The sequence below is a fragment of the Eretmochelys imbricata genome, chromosome 4 (assembly GCF_965152235.1).
Source record: "Eretmochelys imbricata isolate rEreImb1 chromosome 4, rEreImb1.hap1, whole genome shotgun sequence".
In the NCBI taxonomy this organism is placed as follows: Eukaryota; Metazoa; Chordata; order Testudines; family Cheloniidae; genus Eretmochelys; species Eretmochelys imbricata.
In genome coordinates, this window is record NC_135575.1 from 55,071,742 (window position 1) to 55,096,528 (window position 24,787).

Below are 24,787 nucleotides of genomic sequence, written 5' to 3' on the forward strand. Positions count from 1 at the left end.
TATATACACCATTTTGTTTTGTTGGCTTAAGGTACTTTCCTTTATAATCGTTGCATCCACACAGCTCCAAGTTTGTTTGAATGAATTGCTCAGCACTCTGATCTGTGATTTTTCTTTTGGTGCATTCTGGGATGACTACGAGAAAGTACAGAAATTTCTGTAATTGGGGGGCTCAAACTAACAAATCCCCATGATTCCAGTCCTGGCACCCTTTAAATTTGACAGAGCCATTTTAGAACTGCTGTCAAACAGAACGGAAGACAAACTGCTGAACACTGCAATCATAAGTCATTACAACAGAGGTGTGCAAACTACGGCCTTCAGGACCATTCTGCCCAGCCCCTGAGCTCCTGGCCCTGGAGGCTCGCCCCGGCCTCTCCCTTGCTGTCCCCCCTCCCTCACAGTCTCAGCTCATTGCACCGCCAGCGCAATGTTCTGGGCAGCAGGGCTGTGAGCTCCTGGGGCAGGGCAGCTGCAGATCCCAGCCTGACCCGGTGCTCTGAGCTGCGTGGCTGGCTCCAGCTGGGCGGTGCGGCTGCCTGTCCTGCCAACTACCAATGCTCCAGGCAGCGTAGTAAGGGGGCAGGGAGCGGGGTTGGATAGAGGGCAGTGGAGTTTGGGGGGTGGTCAGGGACTGGGGGGATGGATAAGGGTTGGGGTGGTCAGAGGGTGGGAAACAGGGGGGTTGAATGAGGGAGAGGTGCAGGGGGCGGTCAGGAAGGAGAGGGGGGGTTGGATGCGGTGGTGGGGGGCAGTCAGGGTTGTGGGTTCCGGGGCAGTCAGGGGACAGGGAGAACGGGTGGTTGGATGGGGCAGGAGTCCCGGGGGGGGCGGGTAATCAGGAAGAAGAGGGTGGTTTGGATGGGGGCGGTAGGGGCCAGTTAGAGGCGGTCAGGGGACAGAGAGCAGGGAGGGTGGATGGGGCAGGAGTCCTGGGGTGGGGGGTGTCAGGGGGCAAGAAGCAGGGGGGGCGGATAAGGGGTGGGGGCCGGGCCACTCCTGGCTGTTTGGGAAGGCACAGCCTCCCATAACCACCCTCCATACAATTTCTGAAACCCAATGCAGCCCTCAGGCCAAAAACTTTGCCTGTCCCTGCATTACAACAATGTAATAAACAGGATCAGGCACGTGCATTTGGAGTCAGGGGGGTGGATGCATTTGGCTCTGCAGTTTCATAGGGCTGTTGATGCTTGTGACGGCGTTCCAGGGGTGCAGCTTGGACTGTGGAACTACTGAGCGCTCTGGGCTCCCTCTCACGCTGTGATGCTGATGTCAAGCTACAAACCTCTGGCAGGTACTGCACATACACAGACATCCATAGGCAGGGACACACCCAACTGCGTTACATGAATGCATCTCCCAGCCACTCATGAACCAAGAAGAGAGAGGCTTCAGCCAATTCCCTCCAGCTCCCAAGCCTTGCACCCCAGAACTGTATGGTCTTGCCCTGTTAGAAGCCTGACCAGTGTAAGTTCATTACCCAGTCCACCCCTCCCTCAGTGTGGAGAGGACACACACTAGCCTTTGTAAACTGAGCTGAGATTTCCCAAGCACTTCAGCTAAAACACACTGTTTTAGGTAAAACATAAAGCAGATTTATTAACTACAGAAAGATCGATTTTAAGTGATTAAGAGCTTGTCTACACTACCGCTTAAATCAGGAGTGGCCAACCTGAGCCGGAGAAGGAGCCAGAATTCACCAACGTACATTGCCAAAGAGCCACAGTAATACTTCAGCATATGAGTGACAGTCAACCATGAGGGAGGTGTGAGGATGCAGCTGGTATAGCAGTCTGTAATACTGCTGTCCCCACAACTGCTTGTGCAAGAAGAGGCCTGGACTAATGTATAATGTTTCATGAAACTATGGCTAGAGCTGCAGATAGCCACCCTACAGATGTCCAGTATAGGTATCTCTCAAAGAGATGCTGTAGAAGTTGCTTGTGCTTTAGCGGAATGGGTTCTCCCCTCATCCACAGGAGAAATATGCACCAGTTGATAAAGAATGATGCAGACAGAGGTCCACTTAGAGTGTTTCTGAGAAGATAATGCTTGTCCTTTAGATCACTCTACTAAAGCAACAAATAATCTAGGCATTTTCCTGATTGGTTTTGTCGTCTGCAGAAAGAATGCCAAAGACCCTCAGATGTAAAGAGAGAAGTCTTTTCTCCTCATCGGAAGCATGAGGTTTTGGAAAGAATACTGGTAAGTGAATAGATTGATTCATAAGAAACTCAGGAATTAATTTAGGGATGAATTTTGGATGGAGGCAAAGGGAAACCTTCTTCTTATGAAATGTGGTATGTGGCAGATCTGCCATAAGCACTCCCTCTTATGTTCACTCACTCTTCTGGCTGATGTGATGGCAATTAAGAAAGTGACTTTTCATGGAGGTGTAGGACATGGAGCAAGTGGCTAGTGATTCAAAGGGAGGTCTGGTAAGTATTGAAAGAACAAGATTAAGTTCCCATTGTGGTGTTGGTTTCACCATCAAATGGAAAGTTCTAATGAGGCCCTTCAGGAATCTTGTTGTTGTCGGATGAGTAAAAAGAGCATAGTCCTCAACTGAAGAATGGAAGTTGCTGACTGCTGCAAGGTGTACCCACAGTGAGCTAATGGAAAGACCCAACATCTTGACAGTGAGTAGGTAATCTAAAATAATAAGAGTTCCCACAGATTGTGGGGATAATTGGTTCTGTTGTGACCTTGTGGAGAAATGTCTCCATTTTGCCAGAAAGCATTTTCTGGTGGAAGCCCTTCTGATTTGATTGAGAACCGATTGATGTTCAGGCCTTTAAAAATGAATGCTCTAAATCTGATGCCATTTTAGATTTGGTTTTGGTGAGTAGTGAGGACCTCATAGAAGAAATGGTTGTAGGGGACAACCTTGGTTCAAGCGATCATGAGCTAATTCAGTTCAAACTAAATGGAAGGATAAACAAAAATAGATCTGTGACTAGGCTTTTTGATTTCAAAAGAGCTAACTTTAAAAAATTAAGGAAATTAGTTAGGGAACTGGATTGGACTGAAGAACGTGTGGATCTAAAGGTGGAGGAAGCCTGGAATTACTTCAAGTCAAAGTTGCAGAAACTATCAGAAGCCTGCATCCCAAGAAAGGGGAAAAATTCATAGGCAGGAGTTGTAGACCAAGCTGGATGAACAAGCATCTCAGAGAGGTGATTAAGAAAAAGGAGAGTGGAAGATGGGAGGGATTAGCAAGGAAAGCTACCTGACTGAGGTCAGAACATGTAGAGATAAAGTGAGAAAGGCCAAAAGCTATGTAGAGTTGGACCTTGCAAAGGGAATTAAAACCAATAGTAAAAGGTTCTATAGCCATATAAATAAGAAGAAAACAGAGAAAGAAGAAGTGGGACCGCTAAACACTGAGGATGGAGAGGAGGTCAAGGATAATCTAGGCATGGCCCCAATATCTAAACCAATACTTTGCCTCAGTCTTTAATGAGGCTAATGAGGGGCTTAGGGATAATGGTAGGACGACAAATGGGAATGAGAATATGGAGGTAGATATTACCACATCCGAGGTAGAAGCCAAAAAGTTGAACAGCTTAATGGGACTAAATCGGGGGGCCCAGATAATCTTCATCCAAGAATATTCAAGGAACTGGCACATGAAATTGCAAGCCCATTAGCAAAAATTTTTAATGAATCTGTAAATTCAGGGGTTGTACCGTATGACTGGAGAATTGCTAACATAGTTCCTATTTTTAAGAAAGGAAAAAAATGTGATCCGGGTAACTACAGGCCTGTTAGTTTGACATCTGTAGTATGCAAGGTCTTGGAAAAAATTTTGAAGGAGAAAGTAGTTAAGGACATTGAGGTCAATGGTAATTGGGACAAAATACAACATAGTTTTACAAAAGGTAGATCGTGTCAAACCAACCTGATCTCCTTCTTTGAGAAGGTAACAGATTTTTTAGACAAAGGAAATGCAGTGGATCTAATTTACCTCGATTTCATTAAGGAATTTGATACAGGTCCACCTGGGGAATTATTAGCTAAATTGGAAAAGATGGGGATCAATATGAAAATTGAAAGGTGGATAAGAAATTGGTTAAAGGGGAGACTGCAACGGGTCACACTGAAAGGTGAATTGTCAGGCTGGAAGGCGGTAACTAGTGGAGTTCCTCAGGGATTGGTTTTGGGACCAATCTTATTTAATCTTTTTATTACTGATCTGGGCACAAAAAGCAGGAATGTGCTAATACAGTTTGGGGCTGACACAAAGCTGGGAGGTATTGCCAATACAGAGAAGGACCGGGATATCATACAGGAAGATCTGGATGACCTTGTAAACTGGAGTAATAGTAATAGGATGAAATTTAATAGTGAAAAGTGCAAGGTCATGCATTTAGGGATTAATAACAAGAATTTTTGTTATAAACTGGGGACGCATCACTTGGAAGTAACAGAGGAGGAGGAGGAGGACCACCTCGGAGTATTGGTTGATCACAGGATGACTATTTGCTGCCAATGTGATATGACCATGAAAAAAGCTAATGCGGTCTTGGGATGCATTAGGCGAGGTATTGCCAGTAGAGATAAGGAGGTGTTAGTACCGTTATACAAGGTCCTGGTGAGACTTCATCTGGACTATTGTGTGGTTCCGGTCTCCCACATTTAAGAAAGATGAATTCAAACTGGAACAGGTACAGAGAAGGGCTACTAGGATGATCCGAGGAATGGAAAACCTGCCTTATGAAAGGAGACTCAAAGAGCTTTGCTTGTTTAGCCTAACAAAAGAAGGCTGAGTGGAGATATGATTGCTCTCTATAAATATATCAGAGGGATAAATACCATGGAGGGAGAAGAATTATTTAAGCTCAGTACCAGTGTGGACACAAGAACAAATGGATATAAACTGGCCATCAGGAATTAGATGAAGGTTTCTAACCATCAGAGGAGTGAAGTTCTGGAACAGCCTTCCAAGGGAAGCAGTGGGGACAAAAGATATCTGGCTTCAAGACTAAGCTTGATAAAGGAAGGGATGATATGATGGGATAGCCTAATTTTGGCAATTAATTGATCTTCAACTATTAGAGGTAGATATGCCAATGGCCTGTGATGGGATGTTAGATGGGGTGGGATCTGAGTTACTCCAGAGAATTCTTTCCTGGGTGTCTGACTGGTGAATCTTGCCCACATGCTCAGGGTTTAGCTGATCGCCATATTTTGGGTCAGGAAGGAATTTTCCTCCAGGGCAGATTGGCAGAGGTGGGTTGAGATCTTCTGAAGGTCTGAAAACCAAAAGTGTCTGGGCCAGTTCTGCACAATAAGAGTGACCCAAGCTTTGTCATGGCAAATCTTTCTTAGAACTTCTGGTATCAGTGGGATGGGAGGAAAGGCATACCTGAGGTGGTCTGTCCAAGGTAGCAGAAGGACCTCACCCTTGGAGTCCTGGCCCAGAGCTGGTGTGGATCTGACTTTTTTCTCTGTTTTTAATAGATCTTGTGTTTGTTTGAATTAAACCATTTGCATAATAGATTGTAAAGAGGTAAGATCACTGAGGTACATCTGGAAGGGAAGACAACCTCCTGACATCTGGTGAAGGAGAAAATAGTACTATTCCTAGACCACTCAGCCAAGGCAACCTCTTATGTGTGCCACCCAGATACCACAGTCAGGAGGGATATGGGAAAAGTTGACGGAGGAGTGGCAGGAAATGGGAAGCAAAAGTTACACTTTTAGTTCAAAGTTTTAAGAAAAGCAAGCTGTTGTCCTGCTTCCTCTAAGAAGGGTACTACAGAATAATGAGTCCCATAGGATTTTTATTATATAAGCATTAATATTCTAAGAGAATAACCTTCCTAGCCTAGTAATAAAAATGTATGTTTGTTCTTCTCACAAAAAATTTTCAATTTAAAAGTTTGTATAGTTACTGACATAAATTAAGCCTTCATTACTTTTATCACCATACCCACTCTGGACAATGTGATCATGCAGCTTCAGATAATACATAACTAAAAACAATCTCTGCTGACAAATTGTAGATGTCAGGTATGAACTAAAATTACTGAAATTCCCTAAGAAAAGATAATGAACTTTTTTCTTCATTTTTCGTTTTATGGGTTTTTTGCAGGAGGAGACGGGGGGGACAATGACTGTACGGTTAGTTGCTAGGCTGTTAGAATTTGTTTTCAGAAAAAACATGTACTGAACTACTGTAAAGAATTAAGTGGTATTTTCAAACAGGTATAATAAAGATAAAAATTTATATATTAACCGGCCAAATTTTGAAACTACAAACCTTGTACGTCTCTTCAAGTGAAAATAAAAACGCCACCAAATATTAAACTTTAGCTCTTACCTCCAGTTCTCCCTTGTCCAATGACAACATTTGGATAAAGGCTGTTTTCATGCTCCTGGAGGTGAGGTAGGTAGTAGTGTATGTTTGTAAGACGCAAAGGGAGTTTGCTGGTGAGATTTAACACTTTCCACTTCATGGCATCTTAAAAAACAAAAACAGAAGAGGATTGAGCTCATTACTCTGACAAATATTTTCCCTCAAATAAAAGTTTAGCATATTACAAATACAAGCTTATTAAATCAGAGCCATTTTATCAGAGATTACTATAGGTCAAATCAATTCTTTTTCATGGTGGTGAATGATTAGCTTTCTTGTTGATTGCAGAAGCTAAATAGCAGATCCTTCAATCAAAAACAATTTTCCCAAAGTCTCTGATGGACTGCAGGAACATGCCCCAAATGAGTTTATTATTGTGATGTGTTTGTGTCAAGGTTCCTTCCCCACTCTGAACTCTAGGGTACAGATGTGGGGACCTGCATGAAAGACCCCCTAAGCTTATTCTTACCAGCTTAGGTTAAACACTGCCACCACCAAAGTGTTACACAAAGAACAGGGGAAATGCCCACTTGGAAACGTCTCCCCACCAAAATATCCCCCCAAGCACTACACCCCCTTTCCTGGGGAAGGCTTGATAAAAATCCTCACCAATTGGTACAGGTGAACCCAGACCCAAACCCTTGGATCTTAAGAACAATGAAAAAAAAATCAGGTTCTTAAAAGATAATTTTAATTAAGGTAAAAGAATCACCTCTGTAAAATCAGGATTGTAAATACCTTACAGGGTAGTCAGATTCAAAACATAGAGAATCCCTCTAGGCAAAACCTTAAGTTACAAAAAGACACAAAAACAGGAATATACATCCCATTCAGCACAACTTATTTTATCAGCCATTTAAACAAAACAGAATCTAACGCATATCTAACTAGATTGCTTATTAACCCTTTAAAGGAGTTCTGACCTGCATTCCTGCTCTGGTCCCAGCAAAAGCAACACACACACACACACACACACAGACAGACAGACAGAGAGAGAACCCTTTGTCCCCCATCCTCCCCCAGCTTTGAAAGTATCTTGTCTCCTCATTGGTCATTTTGGTCAAATGCCAGCGAGGTTATCTTAGCTTCTTAACCCTTTACAGGTGAAAGGGTTTTTCCTCTGGCCAGGAGGGATTTAAAGGTGTTTACCCTTCCCTTTATAATTTATGACAGTTTGGATTACAGTTGGTCAGAAACATTTCCTCAGAACAGTTTGCTGTCAGAAAATGCCATTTAAACAAAACCAAAATTTTTCATAAAATTATACTGATTTTGAAAAAAAAATTAGAAAAAATTGCAAGAATTGTTTTGAAATTGTCAAAGTGTCCTGGTTTGATATTTTTGGAACAAAAAGTTTTGATTTCTCATTTTGAAATTTAATTTTATATAAAAAATTAAGTGTCAAAATTGAAACTCTTCATATGTATCAAAATGTTTTGTTTTAGCTGACCCAAAACATATTTTTAAAATCTTTTCTTTTTTGCAGGATCGAAAATTAATTTTCTGACCAGCTCTAATTTGTATTACAATAGCACCCAGAAGTCCCAATCAGATTGGGACCTATTGTATTAGGATTCCTACAAAAAACATAGTAAGAGAGAGTCCCTGACTCAGAGATTTTACTATTAAATGCCCCAGTCCTGCAACTGCTTGCACATAGGCAGACTCCTGCATCCATACACAGGTCCACTGATTTCAGTGGGGCTCTGTAGGTGCTCTGCTTATGCACAAGCAGTTGCAGGATTAAGCCTCATTTGAGAGAAGAGCCAACAAGTCGGTGTAACAAACAATTAGAGAGGATAATTTTTGTCAGTTGTAAATAAACAAGAAATATCATTAATACCAGTAATTCCTAATCCTTAACTTCCAGTGTTTCCCAGCAGGCAAATGGTGAACATTCTCTCTTAGAATGCAATACATGGAGTTTTTAACTGAGCACATGAAGGGCCTGAATCAGACGTCCTTATACAATTAGAACTCCCATTGTTTACAAGGACAATGGGACTATGACTTTTAAACACATATTGAGCAAACAAAAGCTGCAGTAGCAAAGAGTAATATGTAGCACTTTATTCTTGAGTCTTCAGAATTTTAAAAGGGAGGCGACATTTAATTAAAATATATACCAATACTGAAATAATCCAAATGTGAATTTATAAAAATAATCCAAATTTACCAAATACAATCAATTAAAGTTGAAAATTGTCACTTGCTAACTTTAGCTGTCTAGATATAAATATATTACATTTCTATGGGCTCCAGTTTTGTGCATCATAGAATATCATGGTTGGAAGGGACCTCAGGAGGTCATCTAGTCCAACCCTGTCATAAAAATAAAGGGAAGGGTAAACCCCTTTAAAATCCCTCCTGGCCAGAGGAAAAATCCTCTCACCTGTAAAGGGGTAAGAAGCTAAAGGTAACCTCGCTGGCACCTGACCAAAATGACCAATGAGGAGACAAGATACTTTCAAAAGCTGGGAGGAGGGACAGAAACAAAGGGTCTGGGTCTGTCTGTATGCTGCTTTTGCCAGGGATAGAACAGGAATGGAGTCTTAGAACTTTTAGTAAGTAATCTAGCTAAGTATGTGTTAGATTATGATTTCTTTAAATGTCTGAGAAAAGAACTGTGCTGAATAGAATGACTATTCTTGTTTGTGTGTCTTTTTTGTAACTTAAGGTTTTGCCTAAAGGGATTCTCTGTGTTTTGAATCTAATTACCCTGTAAGGTATCTACCATCCTGATTTTACAGAGGTGATTCCTTTACTTCTATTAAAAGTCTTCTTGTAAGAAAACTGAATGCTTTTTCATTGTTCTAAGATCCAAGGGTTTGGGTCTGTGGTCACCTATGCAATTTGGTGAGGATTTTTACCAAACCTTCCCCAGGAAGTGGGGTGCAAGGGTTGGGAGGATTTTGGGGGGAAAGATGTGTCCAAACCATGTTTCCCAGTAAACCCAGATAAAGTTTGGTGGTGGCAGTGGAAATCCAAGGGCAAAGGGTAAAATTAATTTGTACCTTGGGGAAGTTTTAACCTAAGCTGGTAAAAGTAAGCTTAGGAGGTTTTCATACACATACATGCAGGTCCCCACATCTGTACCCTAGAGTTCAGAGTGGGGAAGGAACCTTGACAAATCCCCTGCTCAAAGCAGGACCAATCCCCAACTAAATATCCCAGCCAGGGCTTTATCAAGCCTGACCTTAAAAATATCTAAGGAAGAAGATTCCACCACCTCCCTAGGTAACGCATTCCAGTGTTTCACCACCCTTCCTAGTGAAAAAGTTTTTCCTAATATCCAACCTAAACCTCCCCCACTGCAACTTGAGACCATTACTCCTTGTTCTGTCAGCAGCTACCACTGAGAACAGTCTAGATCCATCCTCTTTGAAACATTACTCAGAATAAATGCTAGGAAATTGCTAAAATATAGAATTAGAAAAGCTACTAAAAACCTATAGAGCCTGTTCCTAAAATCATTCAGAAGTCAATTAAAAGCTGGTGAAACAAATATTTTCCACTTAATTAATACAAGGCACCCAATGTGCAAAGATGATGGGTACCATTAGGTAAACTAATAAATATTTGAAAGGACTAAATGAAAGACCTTACTCTTTATTTTGTTTTAAGAAAGGAACCTGAGCAGCAAAAGATCTTTCACTCAAATGTGTACCTGCTAAGCAGCTAGCAAGAAATCATTTCAAAACTTAACTTTACCAGTTGCCTTACAGCTTATTTCTGCTGTCCTGACACAGGTGAGACTCCTATGTACATCATATGAGAACTCTGTCTGTGTCATTCCCTCCCTGTCCCTGGGACTACCCATGCTCATGTAGGTTGTCAAGGTTCCTCCCCCACTCTGAACTCTAGGGTACAGATGTGGGGACATGCATGAAAACCTCCTAACCTTACTTTCACCAGCTTAGGTTAAAACTTCCCCAAGGTACAAATTAATTTTATCCTTTGACCCTGGATCTCCACTGCCACCACCAAACTCTAACTGGGTTTACTGGGAAACGTAGTTTGGACACGTCTTTCCCCCCCAAATTCCTCCCAACCCTTGCACCCCACTTCCTGGGGAAGGTTTGGTAAAAATCCTCACCAATTTGCATAGGTGACCACAGACCCAAACCCTTGGATCTGAGAACAATGAAAAAGCATTCAGTTTTCTTACAAGAAGACTTTTAATAGAAGTAAAGGAATCACCTCTGTAAAATCAGGATGGTAGATACCTTACAGGGTAATTAGATTCAAAACACAGAGAATCCCTCTAGGCAAAACCTTAAGTTACAAAAAAGACACACAGACAGGAACAGTCATTCTATTCAGCACAGTTCTTTTCTCAGACATTTAAAGAAATCATAATCTAACACATACTTAGCTAGATTACTTACTAAAAGTTCTAAGACTCCATTCCTGTTCTATCCCTGGCAAAAGCAGCATACAGACAGACCCAGACCCTTTGTTTCTGTCCCTCCTCCCAGCTTTTGAAAGTATCTTGTCTCCTCATTGGTCATTTTGGTCAGGTGCCAGCGAGGTTACCTTTAGCTTCTTACCCCTTTACAGGTGAGAGGATTTTTCCTCTGACCAGGAGGGATTTTAAAGGGGTTTACCCTTCTATTTATATTTATGACATAAGTATATATGAGAACAAGCACATAGATAGGCCTGATAGAGAATAAAACTCCTCTGATTTGCCTGAGAAAAGACTGAGTACACTTCAGGGGCCATTTCCTCAGCTCTGCTTCTAGAGGTTTTGTACTTTTCAGTCTGTGCAAAGCACCCAGAAAACTGGAATTCTGCTGGTACTGAGTTATCTCCAAGTTGCACAAAGCAATCAGTGGCTACACACCCTCTCTGCATGCCATCAAATGGTGTGGTGTAGTGCAACAGTGGCTCTGCCTGTTTCCATCCTGGCCTTGAGCAGAACAGCCCGGCTGCCAACAGCTTTCAGGTTAAGGTGACCTAGCCCTCCAGCTAGGTCAGATAAAAGTACCATCCCTTCCAGAGTCCAAAATAAACACAACTCTTCCAAACCCTAAGGCGGGGGGTGGGTGGGGGAGGGAGAGCTCTAATAGGTAACCATTCCTGAGTTCCTGGCCCCAGCCAGCCTTCCCACCCACACAGAGCCGAACGTCTGCTCTCCCTCCCAGCCAGCCATAACTTTTTTAGCTCATCTTTCAAAGTCCAACACCTGTTTCAGGTATCACAGTGCTGAGCTGACTGAGCCCCAAGCAGTCCTTTAATCCTTTTCTGACTTTTGCAGGGTTTACACACCCCATCACACCATCATAAAGCCAGAATAGTCATGTATATGCCATATTGGAGAAGTGATAGATGGGGCTAGAGTTTATTGTGCTTGGCAAATCCTTGCTGGTTTGTCATAAATTAGTCACCTCTCTCTCCCCTGGAGCTCCACAAAGTATGAGTTTGATGGATTGAGTGAGCCCCAAGCCTTGGTCCAACATTCTTTAGGTTTTTTGACAGGAGCATAATGTTCCAAAACTTGTATTCTAATTTTTGAATATACCCTCCCTCTTGAAAGGTCTGGGTATTAACTTTTAACCCATTTAAAATTTTCCTCTAAAAAATCCAAACAAATTCGTCACTTGTTTTGATAATCAAAGGGTTTCTGAGAAGGACATCTCCCTGCTATGAAGAAGCAGATTCAAAGTCAAACACATCAACAATGTGGCTTGATTAATCTTCAGAGGTTGTTTTACCTTTCTCTCTAGTGTTGACTTTCTAGGTAATTTAAGAAGAAATAATAATAAATAATAATAATAATAAAGAAAGGTAAGCTGTTAGAATGGGAAGGAAAGAATGGCACAGAGTCAAAAGGGAAGCAAAACTATGTGCCAGAAATAAAAATAGAAATGAGCAGACTCATGCCTAACTCCTCCTGTCATAATGCAATCATATAAGCACTTGATGCTTGTAGTTCTTGAAAAGCAGTTATTACATGGTATGAATCCCATTGCACTTCACAATGAGTTCCTTTCATTGCAGAATTTTATAAAATGGATACCTGAAACAAAAAATAATTGCTATATATTTGTGAAAGCACATTGGCCATATTAAGATATTATAGTGGCTTACATTTATGCATCACTTTTCTTTCAAAAGGATTTCAAAATGCTTTTCAGCAATAGGTACACACAAATTCATACCCATAATTATCATGACTGATGTGCAAGTAAAATGTGCACTGGCCATTTGCCTCTGCAGTTAACCAGTGTTCACTCACAGTAATTACTACCACTGTGGGTATGTCTACACTACAAACTTAAGTCAACCTATATTAGGTCGACTTACAGCCACAGCAGTAATTACGGCGGTGGTGCATGTCCACTCTACCCTCCTTGGATTGACAGAGCGTGTCCTCACCAGAATCGCTTCCACTGACCTAAGAGGCTCAGCACAGGGAGCTGAGAGCTGGCAGCTCTCTGATGGGAGCCTGGCTGCTCCACTGGCTCCTGGGCTCCTGGCAGCTGTCCCCCCGCCCCCTTCCCCTCCCCCCCAGCTTTCTATTCCCTGCCAGGAGCCAGGGGAAGTCACCCACAGCTTCTCCCCTATCTGTTCCTTGCCAGGAGCCGGGGGAAGCCGCCTGGGGCTTCTCACCACCGGAGAGCAGGGGCCAGCTGCCCCCTGCTTCTCGGCTCCCTCTGCCTGCTCGTTCCCTGCTGGGAGCCAGGCAGTCTTGTCAATTACATGGCTCACCTGGCAGGGAGTGGGTGGGGGCCACTCAGGCTTCTCACCCCAGCTCCCAGTCCAGAGCAGGATCCAGCTGCCCAGCCCTCCAGAGGAGCAGGGGCTTTCTTGTCAATTTCACAGCTCCTGCTGTGAAATTGACAAGACAGCTGATGTACCAGATGCAGTGTCTACAGAGACAGTGCATCACCCTAACTACACCAACATAAGCCTTATGCCTCTTGTGGAGGTGGAGTTATTATGTCGGTGTAATAGGGAACTTGCATTGGTGGGAGGAAGATTGTAGTGTAGACACTGACATAATTAGATTGACATAAGCTGCTTTATGTCGACCTGTGTAGTGTAGACCAGCCCTGAAATGCAGTTCCCACGGAGGTGGGGAAGACAGAAGGCATTCTATGCCAGAGTTATACAGCAGTGAGTTCTATCCAACACAAACAATAATAGCCTTCCAAGCTGCATGAACCTTAAAAAGCCACATCTCCACAGCTGTTAGCTCCATAACAGACTGATTGATTGATTGCTGTCCAACATCAGAAGGCAACCCCCTAGGCAAACTAAAACAAAGAAAAATTATTACTAACCTTTCGTAACGGTTGTTCTTTGAGTCGTGTTGTACATGTCCATTCCACTCCAGGTGTGTGTGAGCCCCAAGCACAGTTGCTGGAATTTTTTCCCTCAGTGGTAACTGTCGGGGCAGCCCGAGCACTCTCTAGTACTGTGTGCTCATAGTGCTGGTATAAAGTGCCCAGCTGACCCCCTGCTTACTAAGTTCCTTCTTTCCAGAAGACTCCTATGGAGAGGGGTAAGAAGGCGGGTCGTGGAATGGACATGTCAAAGGACAACAGTTTCAGAAAGTTAGTAACTGTTTTTTCTTCTTCTTCAAGTGATTGCATATGTGCATTCCACCCCAGGTGACTCCCTAGCAATTGAATAGGTGGAGGGATTGGAGTTCATGGACACAAGACTGCAGGACAGCTCGATCTAATTTGGTATCATCTCTGGACTGCTGTGTGATGGTGTAATGGGAGGAGAGCGTATGCACAATGACCAAGTCACTGCTTTGCAAACGTCCTGGACAGAGATCTGCTCTCCGAATGCTGCTGACCGTGCTTGTGACCTTGTGGAACGAGCCATGGGATAGTTGGAAGGCGGTACCCCCGTTTGATTGTAACTAGCATGAGCGCAAGACTTAATCCAGGAAGAGACGAGATCAGGAGACCCTTCATCTTGTTTGCTACAAACAGCTGAGTGGACTTTCTGAATGGTTTACACCATTCTACGTAGAAAGCTTGGATGTTAGGCGAGCCCTATAAGTGAAGGTGCTACTCCTCTCTATTTGCATGCGGCTTAGGGTAAAAGACCGGAAGGTAGATTGCCCAATTGTTATAAAATTGTGATACTACCTTTGATAGGAAACTGGGGTGAGGTAAGGAAATGGTGGGTAACTGAACTTTGTCTTTAAAGAAGACTGTGTCTAGAGGCTCTGATGTGAGGGCCCTGAACTCCAAGGCCGAAGTGATGGCCACTAAGAAAACCACTTTCCAGGAGCGGTACAATAAGGAGCACATTGCCAGTGGTTCAAATGGATATTCCATGAGCTTTAATAAGATCAAGTTCAGGTCCCAGGGAGGAACTGGCTTTCTTATTTGAGGATATAATATCTCCAGTCGCTTCAGAAATCAGATGGACATGTGATGTGAAAATACGGACTGGTTATCTACCCAGGGGTGGAAAGCCACTATTGCTGCAAGGTGAACTTTGATAGAGGAGAGGAGATAGGTAAATCATGCTGCTTCAGGTGTAATAGATACTCAAGTCTTTCTTGTAAGGATGACTACATGGGCAAGATCCCACTTTGGAACACGCAGACCAAAAACTGCTTCCACTTGTAAAGATAAGTAGCCCTGGTTGAGGGCTTCCTACTCCCTAGTAGAACCTGATGAACTTCCCCTAAGCAAGCCTGCTCTTTGAGGTTTAACCATGGAGCTTCCAGGCCATTAGGTGAAGGGAGCTTGGGTTCAGATGGAGCAGTCGACCATGGTCCTGAGAGATCAGGTCGAGGTGTAACGGAAGTGGGATTGGAGTCACCACTGAGAAGCCTAGCAAAGTGGCAGAACCAGTGTTGGCAGGGCCATGCTGGGGCTATCAAAATGATCTGGTTCCGGTCCCACTTGATCTTTAGAAGTGCTCTGTGTACAAGCGGGATGGGGGGAAAAGTGTAGTAAAGGTGTTCCATCAGAAAGGCATGTGTGATAGACCCTGGACTGTGGCCACACAGGGAGCAGAATTGGTGATGCTTTGTTGTACTGGGTTGCAAATAGGTTTATCTCGGGAGTCCCCCACTGCTGGAAAACATCCCGCGCCACATCTGGGCGAAGGGACCATTCATGGTGACTGGAGAAAGTCCTGCTTAGGAGATCTGCCAGCTCATTTTGGGCTCCTGGAAGGTAAGAGGCCTCTAGGTTGACTGAGAGGGCGATACAGAATTCCCATAGTTGAATCACTTCCTGACGTAGGCTGGAAGAGCAAGCTCCTCTTTGCCTGTTGAGCTGGAACATGGCAGCAACGTTGTCCATAAGAACAAACAAATCTCTGCCTGTAATACGTGGCAGGAAAGCCTAGCAGGCCAGGTGAATTGCTCTGAGTTCTTGGACACTGATGTGGAGAGAAAGTTCTTGTGGAGACCAAAGACCTTGAGTTCTGAGGGACCCAAGGTGAGCTCTCCACCCTAGTGCTGATGCATCTGAGATCAGGGTCACTGACGGTTGGGGCCATATAAAGGGAACCCCTGCACAAACATTGAGGAGGTCAATCCACCAATTGAGGGAGACAAGAACATGAGAGTACAAAATCCAGATGGTGGCAGTTTGGTGAGTACACGGAGGCCAGCAACGTGTGGAGGGGCTTGAGGCGCAGCCTTGAATGCTGCACCACATGTGTGCATGAAGCCATGTGGCCTAAAAGCCTCAGACAAGTTCTGGATGTTGCGATGGGATGGCCTTTGAAGTGTGCTATTAGGGACATAGTTGTCTTAAAATAACCCTCTGGAAAGTAGGCTCTCGCTTGAGAGGAGTTGAACACCGCTCTGATAAACACTGTCCTCTGTACTGGAGTGAGGATAGATTTCTACACATTTATCAGGAGGCCTAGGGCCTTGAAAATCAACTAGATGAGCCCAAAGCTGGATACTACATGAGCCCTAGACCATCCCTTGATTAGCCAATCATCCAGATAAGGGTAGACCTGCTCTCTTTGGAAGGCTGCCACTATCACCATACATTTTGTAAACACCCTAGGAGCTGCAGACAGGCAGAACGGGAGTACAGGAACTCCTCACTTAACATTGTAGTTATGTTCCTGAAAAATGCGACTTTAAGCGAAACGATGTTAAGCAAATCCAATTTCCCCCATAAGACTTAATGTAAATGAGGGGGTTAGGTTCCAGGGAAATTTTTTTCACCAGATAAAAGACATATATATACACACACACCCACAGAGTGTAAGTTTTAAACAAACAATTTAATACCGATACACAGTGATGATGATTGTGAAGCTTGGTTGAGGTGGAGGAGTCAGTGGGTGGGATATTTCCCAGGGAATGCCTTACTGCTAAATGATGAACTAGCAATTGGCTGAGCCCTCAAGGGTTAACTCTCACACTCTACAAGGCAGCAGGAAAGGACAGAGGGAAGACAGAGACAGAGACACACCCTGAATGTGTTTGAGAGACAGAGATATGCATTTCCCATTTAAGTATGAAGAGTGGGGTCAACACCAGGGCTGGCTCCAGGCACCAGCTTTCCAAGCAGGTGCTTGAGGTGGCATTGAGAACAGGGTGGCAGTTCCTCCGGCCGCGGCGGCAATCTGGTAGCAGCTTCTCTGTTCCTCCAGCAGCGGCGGCAAATTGGCGGCAGCTTCTTCCTTTTGCCATCTGCGGTGGCAGTTTTTTTTCACTGCTTAGGGCGGCAAAAACTGTAGAGCTGGCCCTGGTCAGAAGTACACTGCCTTGTTAATTAGATCAGCAAGCTGAGACCGGAGCGCAGCTCCCTCCGTCCATGTGTCCCCCCTACTCTATGGAAGATGAGGTAATTGGGGTGCAGGAGCAGGGGGGACATTAGCCCCCCCTATTCTTCCCCTTCGCCCCCACAGCAAGCAGGAGTGTTGGGGAGCAGCTCCAAGTCAGAGGGCAGGAGCAGCACATGGCAGTGCGGGGAGGGACAGCTGAACTGCGGGCAATTGATAGCCTGCTGAGCAGCTACTGCACAGGGAACTTAGGGGAGCAGGGAGCTGATAGGGGGGCTGCCAGTTCACCCTGGTTCCAACCACCCACCAGCTAACTGCAACGGGCTGCTCTTTCTGCAAGCAGTGGACAAAGCAGGCAGCTGCCAAACGACATTGCATTGCACAACTTTAAACGAGCACGCTCCCTAATTGATCATCAACGTAACAACGAAACAACATTAACCGGGACGACTTTAAGTGAGGAGTTCTTGTACCATGAAGTGGTAGTGTGCGTGGTTCAATATGAATCTGAGGAACCTTCTGTGAGCTTGGTATATCAATATATGAAAATAGGTGTCTCTTAAATCGAGGGCAGCGTACCAGTCCCAGGGATCCAGGGAGAGGATAATGGATGTCAAGGTGACCATGTGGAACTTTAATTTCTTGAGGTAGCTGTTGGGGTGGCGCCGGCCTAAAATGAGTCTGAGACCTCCCTTGGCTTTTGGGATTAGGAAATAATGGGAATAGAACCCTTTCCCTCTTAAATTCTGCAGAATTTCTTTCACGGCTCCCATCCAAAGGAAGGATTGAACCTCCTGAGCCAGAAGATCTTCATGAAAGAGGTCCCTGACGTGAGATGGGAGGAAGGATAGGACGAAAGTTTGGAAGTAAACTTGAGGGTGTATCTCACTTACACCATTTTCAACACAGAATGGTCCATGGTGACACGGGACTACGCATTGAGAAAATGGGAGAGGAGGTTGGTAAACAAAGGAGAAACAGGGTCTGGCATCATGGGAACTGGTATGGCATCGTTGAGTGTCTTGTCAAAAGGCCTGCTTAGAGCCCCCTGAATGTTTAGGTGGGCAAGCATGGACATTGAGATAGCAAGGGCTGATGGCCTATGCCTAAAATGCTTGCTTCTTTTTCTCTGCAGTTCCTGACAGATAGGCAGAGCAGGGTACAAAACAGGCTGTTTGGACTTGTAGTGCTTCCTTGAAGTCATTGGTGTATACAAACCAAGGGACTTAAGTCTTGCCCTAGAGTCCTTTAACCCATGAAGCTTCACATCAGTCTGTTCTGAAAAGATTGAAGCTCCTTTGAGGGTAGATCCTGAAGGGTTTGCTCGACCTCCTGCAGGAGACACAAAGACTGTAGCCATGAACTCCTATGCATGGCTACTGCTGAAGCCATGAACCTGGCCGCCGAATCAGCTGCATCCAAAGCAGATTGCAACGAGGCCCTTACTACTGATTTTCCCTTGTCCACCAACAAGGAGAACTCTTGCCTGGAGTCCTGAGGGAGCAAGTCCTTGACTTCTGCATGAATCCCACATGTTGAAATCATATCTGCTTAGCAGCACCTGCTGGTTTGCAATCCTGAAGAATAAAATATTCTACCGAATAAATCCAGTTTCTTGGATTCTTTGCTTTTGGGTCTTCACTAAAAACCGACTAAACTATTTACAACTATGTACAGATATGCAAAAAGGAAAAACCACATAGAGCTTGCCAAAGCAAGGATAGCAATTCGAGTGACCATCATGGGCAGTAAGAAGGAACTGAGGGATCACGGGGTCAGCTGGGTACTTTATACTAGTGCTATGAGTCCACAGCACCTGAGGGCGCTCGAGCCGCCCTCATGGGTACCACTGAGGGAAAAATTTCTGGTGACTGTGCTTGGGGCCCACATGCACATAGAGTGGAATGCACATGTGCAATCACTCAAAAAAGAAACCCACAAAACCTACTCACTAGGTGTAAGTTAGCAGAAACAGGACTCTGATTTCCTGTTCTCCACAACTCCCTGTTACCTGCCTTTTCCATTCCTTACCTATGACAGCAAGGACAGTGGAATTTATGACATGGACAGTAGAGTTGGTCAAAATTTTTCAACTAGAAAATATTCCTGCTAAAAATAGGATTTATAGGAAAAATGTGACTGACAAAAAAAAAATAGTACAAGAAATTTTGAAGGGAAAATTTTCATTTTGTTGTGAATTGAACCCCCCATTTTAAATGTTTTTTTCTCTTTTTTTGCCACTGAATACAAAAGAATGAATAATTCTACAGCTTTTTCTCCACATTCCCTTCTACTCCTTTTTCCATTCTGTAACTTTTCAAAACCCCCTCAACTAGGGAAAAATAGAGAAAAGAGAGAAAAAAAGGAAGAAGTGAAAAAAATTGTGGATATTGTTAATTTTATTTCACTCAGTGACACAAAAGAGAAGAAGGGCAGAAAACGGAAAAATGAAAGTTCATTTTTTTCAAAAAAATATGTAACAAAAAGGTTTTTTTAATGTTTGGTTTGAGCCCTGTGAAATGGAAACTTCAAATTTTGTCATAAAATTGTTTTTCAACCAGCTTTAATGGGCAGAATGCTATGGACACTCTGAACTATTGTGTTGTTTAGGTGGAAATTCTCCACTCAGTCATCACTGTATTGAGGGGTGAAAAGCTGCTTCTTCAAAGATTGCCTTTCACCACACACAAATTCAGGTTCTGATTTGACATTGGTGAGGCCTCATCTGGAGTACTGTGTCCAGTTTTGGGCCCCACACTACAAGAAGGATGTGGAAAAATTGGACAGAGTCCAGCAGAGGGCAACAAAAATGATTAGGGGACTGGAATACATGACTTATGAGGAGAGGCTGAGGGAACTGGGATTGTTTAGTCTGCAGAAGAGAAGAATGAGGAGGGATTTGATAGCTGCTTTCAACTACCTGAAAGGGGGTTCCAAAGAGGATGGATCTAGACTGTTCTCAGTGGTAGCTGATGAGAGAACAAGGAGTAATGGTCTCAAGTTGCAGTGGGAGAGGTTTAGGTTGGATATTAGGAAAAACTTTTTCACTAGGAGGGTGGTGAAACACTGGAATGCGTTACCTAGGGAGGTGGTGGAATCTCCTTCCTTAGATATTTTTAAGGTCAGGCTTGACAAAGCCCTGGCTGGGATGATTTAGTTGAGGATGGGTCCTGCTTTGAGCAGGGGGTTGGACTAGATGACCTCCTGAGGTCCCTTCCAACCCTGATATTCTATGATTCTATGGTCCTGCCTTGGTGGCTAAAAATGTTGTGTATAAGGTGTGTTTTTGTTTTGTACGGATAGAAAAAGTTGTTACGTACTGCATATCTCCTTCTCTCCTCTCCCTACCTGGCTTCCTACGTGGTACCACCAACCTGGTAGAGTTGCCTAAATTCTTTCCCAGCTGACCTTGATTTCTAAATATGGAAAGAAGACTGCCCCAAATTATTACGTAGATCTCAGTCAGAATCAGGCCCTCACTGAGGTAGCCATAGGGCAAAAATCCTACAACATGGACTCTACTCCAGTGTTTATAATCCAAAGCCAGATCCTGCAAACACCTAAGCATTTGCTTAATTTTAAGCACATGAATTGAGTCAATGCTGGACTGGGAACTAAAAAACAAAAAAACAAAGTGAGGAAACAGGATAGCACATACAGGCAAAGTGGTCAGAAGGACAATGATGCACATCTTAATTCCTCCTCCCTTTCAATTTTTAATACAATATTTTAATTATAAAATCCCAAAGCTTTTTTCTATGTAGATTTAACTCCATGTATTCTGTCAGAAATAATTCTTAAATATTTTGTGTTGAGACCACAATGTCCCACATTTCAACTACAACATAACATTCCTAATCTATCTCCCCACAAGAAGGCAGCCCCTCTCATTCTCTCCACTCTCTCTTGATAATGGGGTTAGCAGCAATGAGAACAGCTTTTGGAGAAAACTGTGCCTATGTCACCAGGGATGTGAGATGGCCAGCTCCTGCTCTGCCTTACTCCTCCTCCAGGGGACAGGGCTATCTGCCTAATCCATCATACTGCAACCACTAGAGTGGAGGTAGATCGCCCTAAGTATGTGCAGTAGCTGCTGAAGCAGTAGGGCCTAATGTGTTTTTAAAAGGAGAAGTGAATAAAAACTCTAATTAAAATTAGAGTGGAAAGTCAGATCAACAGAATATGATTAACTGATTGGAATTACTTCTAGTATTTGTTGTCCAACTTTAAAAATGTACCGAAGGTGCATGAGAGTGCGAAGATGCAAGAGAAAGAGAGACTTTTGGTAATAAATGTGTTTTAGTCTGCTTCTCATAAGCAAAGCAGGATGAGAAAGGGGTAAACATTTCATAGATATTTTTAAATGTCCCCTCTTTTGAAATTTGGGGTGAAAAGGAAATAAGGACTCTTCACAAGACAAATAAAAGGAGAAAAGAATGATAGAAAAATGTTCTTAGAGTTCTCTCAGGTTCCAAGCAACCAATCCTATAAATTGTCATGCATCAGGTAAGTATTATTAGGACCTAATTAAAGAATGGTAAAAGTCTTCTCTCACCCTCTTTTTAAACATATAAGGGCCTGATGCTGCCATCATCAAAGTCAATAGATTTGTTCCCATTAACATTAGTGGAAGCAGAATTGGGCCCAGAGTATATAATAATTTAATCTCTTTAGGAAGAAAAATTTTTATGAGCACAAACCTGTATGATTTGCTGTAGAGTTCAGTCTCTCCGCAACTACCCGTTTAACTGCATCCAGGACAATGCTCAACTCACGGGATCTTTTTTTATTTTCTTTTTCGGCATATAACAATCTTTGATGAAGTTCCAAAAACTGGGTTTGGTACATGTCTAAGCCACTTCCTGCAATGAAAACGTAAATGGTTTCTTCAGGGAGGGATTAACCATATACTAGAATAAGGAGGGAGTTCAGGAATAGGGGACAGCATGGAAAGAGAATGAAAATAGAGTGAAAACAGAAAATAAAAGAGCTGATTCAAGGTTTATTGGTGGAGTGAAGAAGGGGACAGAATACTAAGAAATAAAGACAGGATTTAGGAGAGCACAGTTATACAAAACCTTGAAAGTGAGGACAAGAAGTCTGAACACAATACTGAGGATGACGAAGGCCGTAGAAGAAATTGAAGTGGGGGATGGCATAGTCCCAGTGACAGGCAAGAAGGATGATTTCTGGACAGATTAGAGGAGCATGAGATGACTGAGTGAGAGAACTGGATGATAGCTAAAGTAGGAGATAAGGATAAGGACATACACATTAGCAATAGGGATAGAAAGTCACTTGGGTCAGAGTGTAGGTTTGATAGCTGCAAGTGAGGACAAGCATAACAGATCTACAATAGACTAATGCATGCTCTTCCTCCAGAAGTGAATTATAATGAAGAACTTCGTAGTAATTGGATTCATTTTTTTTCACGAAATCCTTCCTTCCTGATTCTTAAAATATATTATATACCCTCCATTGACCACAATCTATAAGAGGAGTCCCTTCACTAACACCCCACCTCCCCTCCCCACAATCCCCTCCACACACTGTTTTTCACTTGTGGTGTACCCCTGCACTTCATGGTTTAATCCGAGGCCAGAAGTAAAAGTCCTGGAAGTGGAACTGAAAATCTTCCAAGAGAACTTGTTCCCATGAGATTCACAGCTTAGTTTTACAAATCCAAGAAGTCTGGAGAAGCATCCCTATTTTTGGGTGCTTATCTAAACTGGACCAAAAATCCTCCAAGTTTTCAAAGGTTCATCTATCATTAATAATCATCCAAATACAGAATTTCTTTGAGGCTATCCTATGCTAATGGGTCAGATTTATGAAATAATTCAGGAGTGGGTAAGAATGCTTTGACTTCAGCTCCTGAACATGGACCTCTTGAAGCAATATATTCATGCATATCACACTCTCTAAACTAAACTGACCAATCACCAAACAAAAAAGGGAGCACTTATATTAACTTCTTAGAGATGCCTTACAAGTGCATTTCCGGCAGAGTATTAAGCCACTTATTGCTTTCAATCAGCAATGAGTGATGATCATTTAAAACAACTTAAAAACTGTCCATTTAAATTAAAAATAGGAACCATAAAAGAGAAACAAAGCTATACAGGCAATAAAGTACAGTGTAAGCAAATAAATCCTTAAGTGGCTCCTCCAAACAAACAAAAAACCTTTAGAACTTTTTGTAACTAAAAAGCTAACCTTTAAAAGGAGCTAACAGTCTATAAGGTACAATGATAGTCACTGCCCTCATTAAAAACAAAACAAAATGCTCTTAATGATGTTCATGTTCCACAAAGCAGTCCAGCTATGAAGATTATGCTCCTCACTCCCATTTGCATTTGCTCAATTTTTGATTGTTCTGCAATGTCTAATAAGCTTTTCTATACTACCAAAATTGAACTCTTCCTAATTAAACCATTGGTATTGAACTGGATTAAGCACAAATAATACAACCACACTAGCCATGTTGATTTGTGCTTGGAACTGTCATAGTAGCTTTGCATGTCCGATACTAGTGCTGTTCAATGCCCTCTGAATACTGGTCCCACAGTTCCTGGCACAGCTGCCAGAAGCAGTGGGTTCTAGGAGGCTTTGAAAAGACACCAGAGCACTATGGGACAGTAATTAAATTAGTGCAGTCCAAAATGGCACTAGCATAGAGTGGGCTGATATGGTTAAGACTAAACTACTATTTAATTCTACTGAAACAAATCTAAGCCAGATACACATAAACCATCTGAAGTACTTCATGTTGGCAATTCATGACAGCAGAAATGGGGAGGGGAGGCACACTTCTCCTAGCGTAGACCTTGAACCAGTAAAGCATTTCAATATATGCATAATAGTCTCTGATTACTCACATGTTTAAAATTACACACAAAAACAAGCTCTTTATTGGATCAAACTCATGGTAAATTTCTCTCATCTACACAAGGCTTAATAGACTTTAGAGTGAAAACTTTTTTGAAAGAGGATCTCAGGTAAATTTGTGTCACTCTGTATGCATTTATGGTTAGCGTAAGTAAAACAGGAACACAACAATAGTGCTTTTCACCTTCTAAGTACAATCATAGTTAATCCAGATTTTATCATTTGCTTTCCCAACAGGAAAAAAAAATGATGCAATACTGACCACATGGTCACATGGTGAGAGAAAAAACTGATGATTAATGGCATTGGCATCCATTAAGTTTCTCTAAGGCACATGATTATTGTCTTATGGAGAGCCAGTTAAACACTAAGCTTTTCAAGTGCAGCAAAGCATACCTGACCATTGTAGGCATGAATCTTGAGACCCAAGAATAGGAATCCATCTTGAAAGACTTGTCTTTGATTGGGGTAGAGGGTGGAGTGTCATTATTTAATAAGCTTAGAAGGGTTCCAAGTTTGGGTATTTAATGTCTGACAGAACGCCGTGTGCCTGAGCAGCATGCCAGGTTTCTGATGGGACTACTTCTCAGACGTCAGTGCAGCTATTTGGCATTTATACCAATATAACAGAGCTGAATCTGGCCCAGTGATACTACATAAAATGTTCTGAGCCAGATTTTCAGTGGGGCCAAGGAAGAGCTGGGACAGCATGGGGAGTGCGTGCAAAAGAGCCTTTTGCATCTCCTATGTTGGTTCTGTGACAGCCTGGCCTTCCAGCATAGATTAGAACAGCTTCAGACCTGTTCT

General features: G+C 43.0%; 1 protein-coding gene across 11 annotated transcripts in view; it reads right to left on the bottom strand.

The window, feature by feature from the left end:
• The window catches only part of MGAT4D (MGAT4 family member D), a 124,325-nt gene that overhangs the window by 59,578 nt on the left and 39,960 nt on the right, over positions 1 to 24,787 (bottom strand). For 6 of the 11 annotated variants that reach the window (XM_077815275.1, XM_077815274.1, XM_077815276.1 and 3 more), the window contains 2 exons: positions 21,793 to 21,954; positions 6,326 to 6,466 (listed from right to left, as the gene is read on the bottom strand). In XM_077815275.1, the coding sequence (XP_077671401.1) occupies positions 6,326 to 6,466; positions 21,793 to 21,954 (303 nt within the window). The remainder of the gene's footprint in view (positions 1 to 6,325; positions 6,467 to 21,792; positions 21,955 to 24,787) is intronic. The other 5 variants (XM_077815282.1, XM_077815277.1, XM_077815283.1 and 2 more) reach the window with 1 other exon arrangement.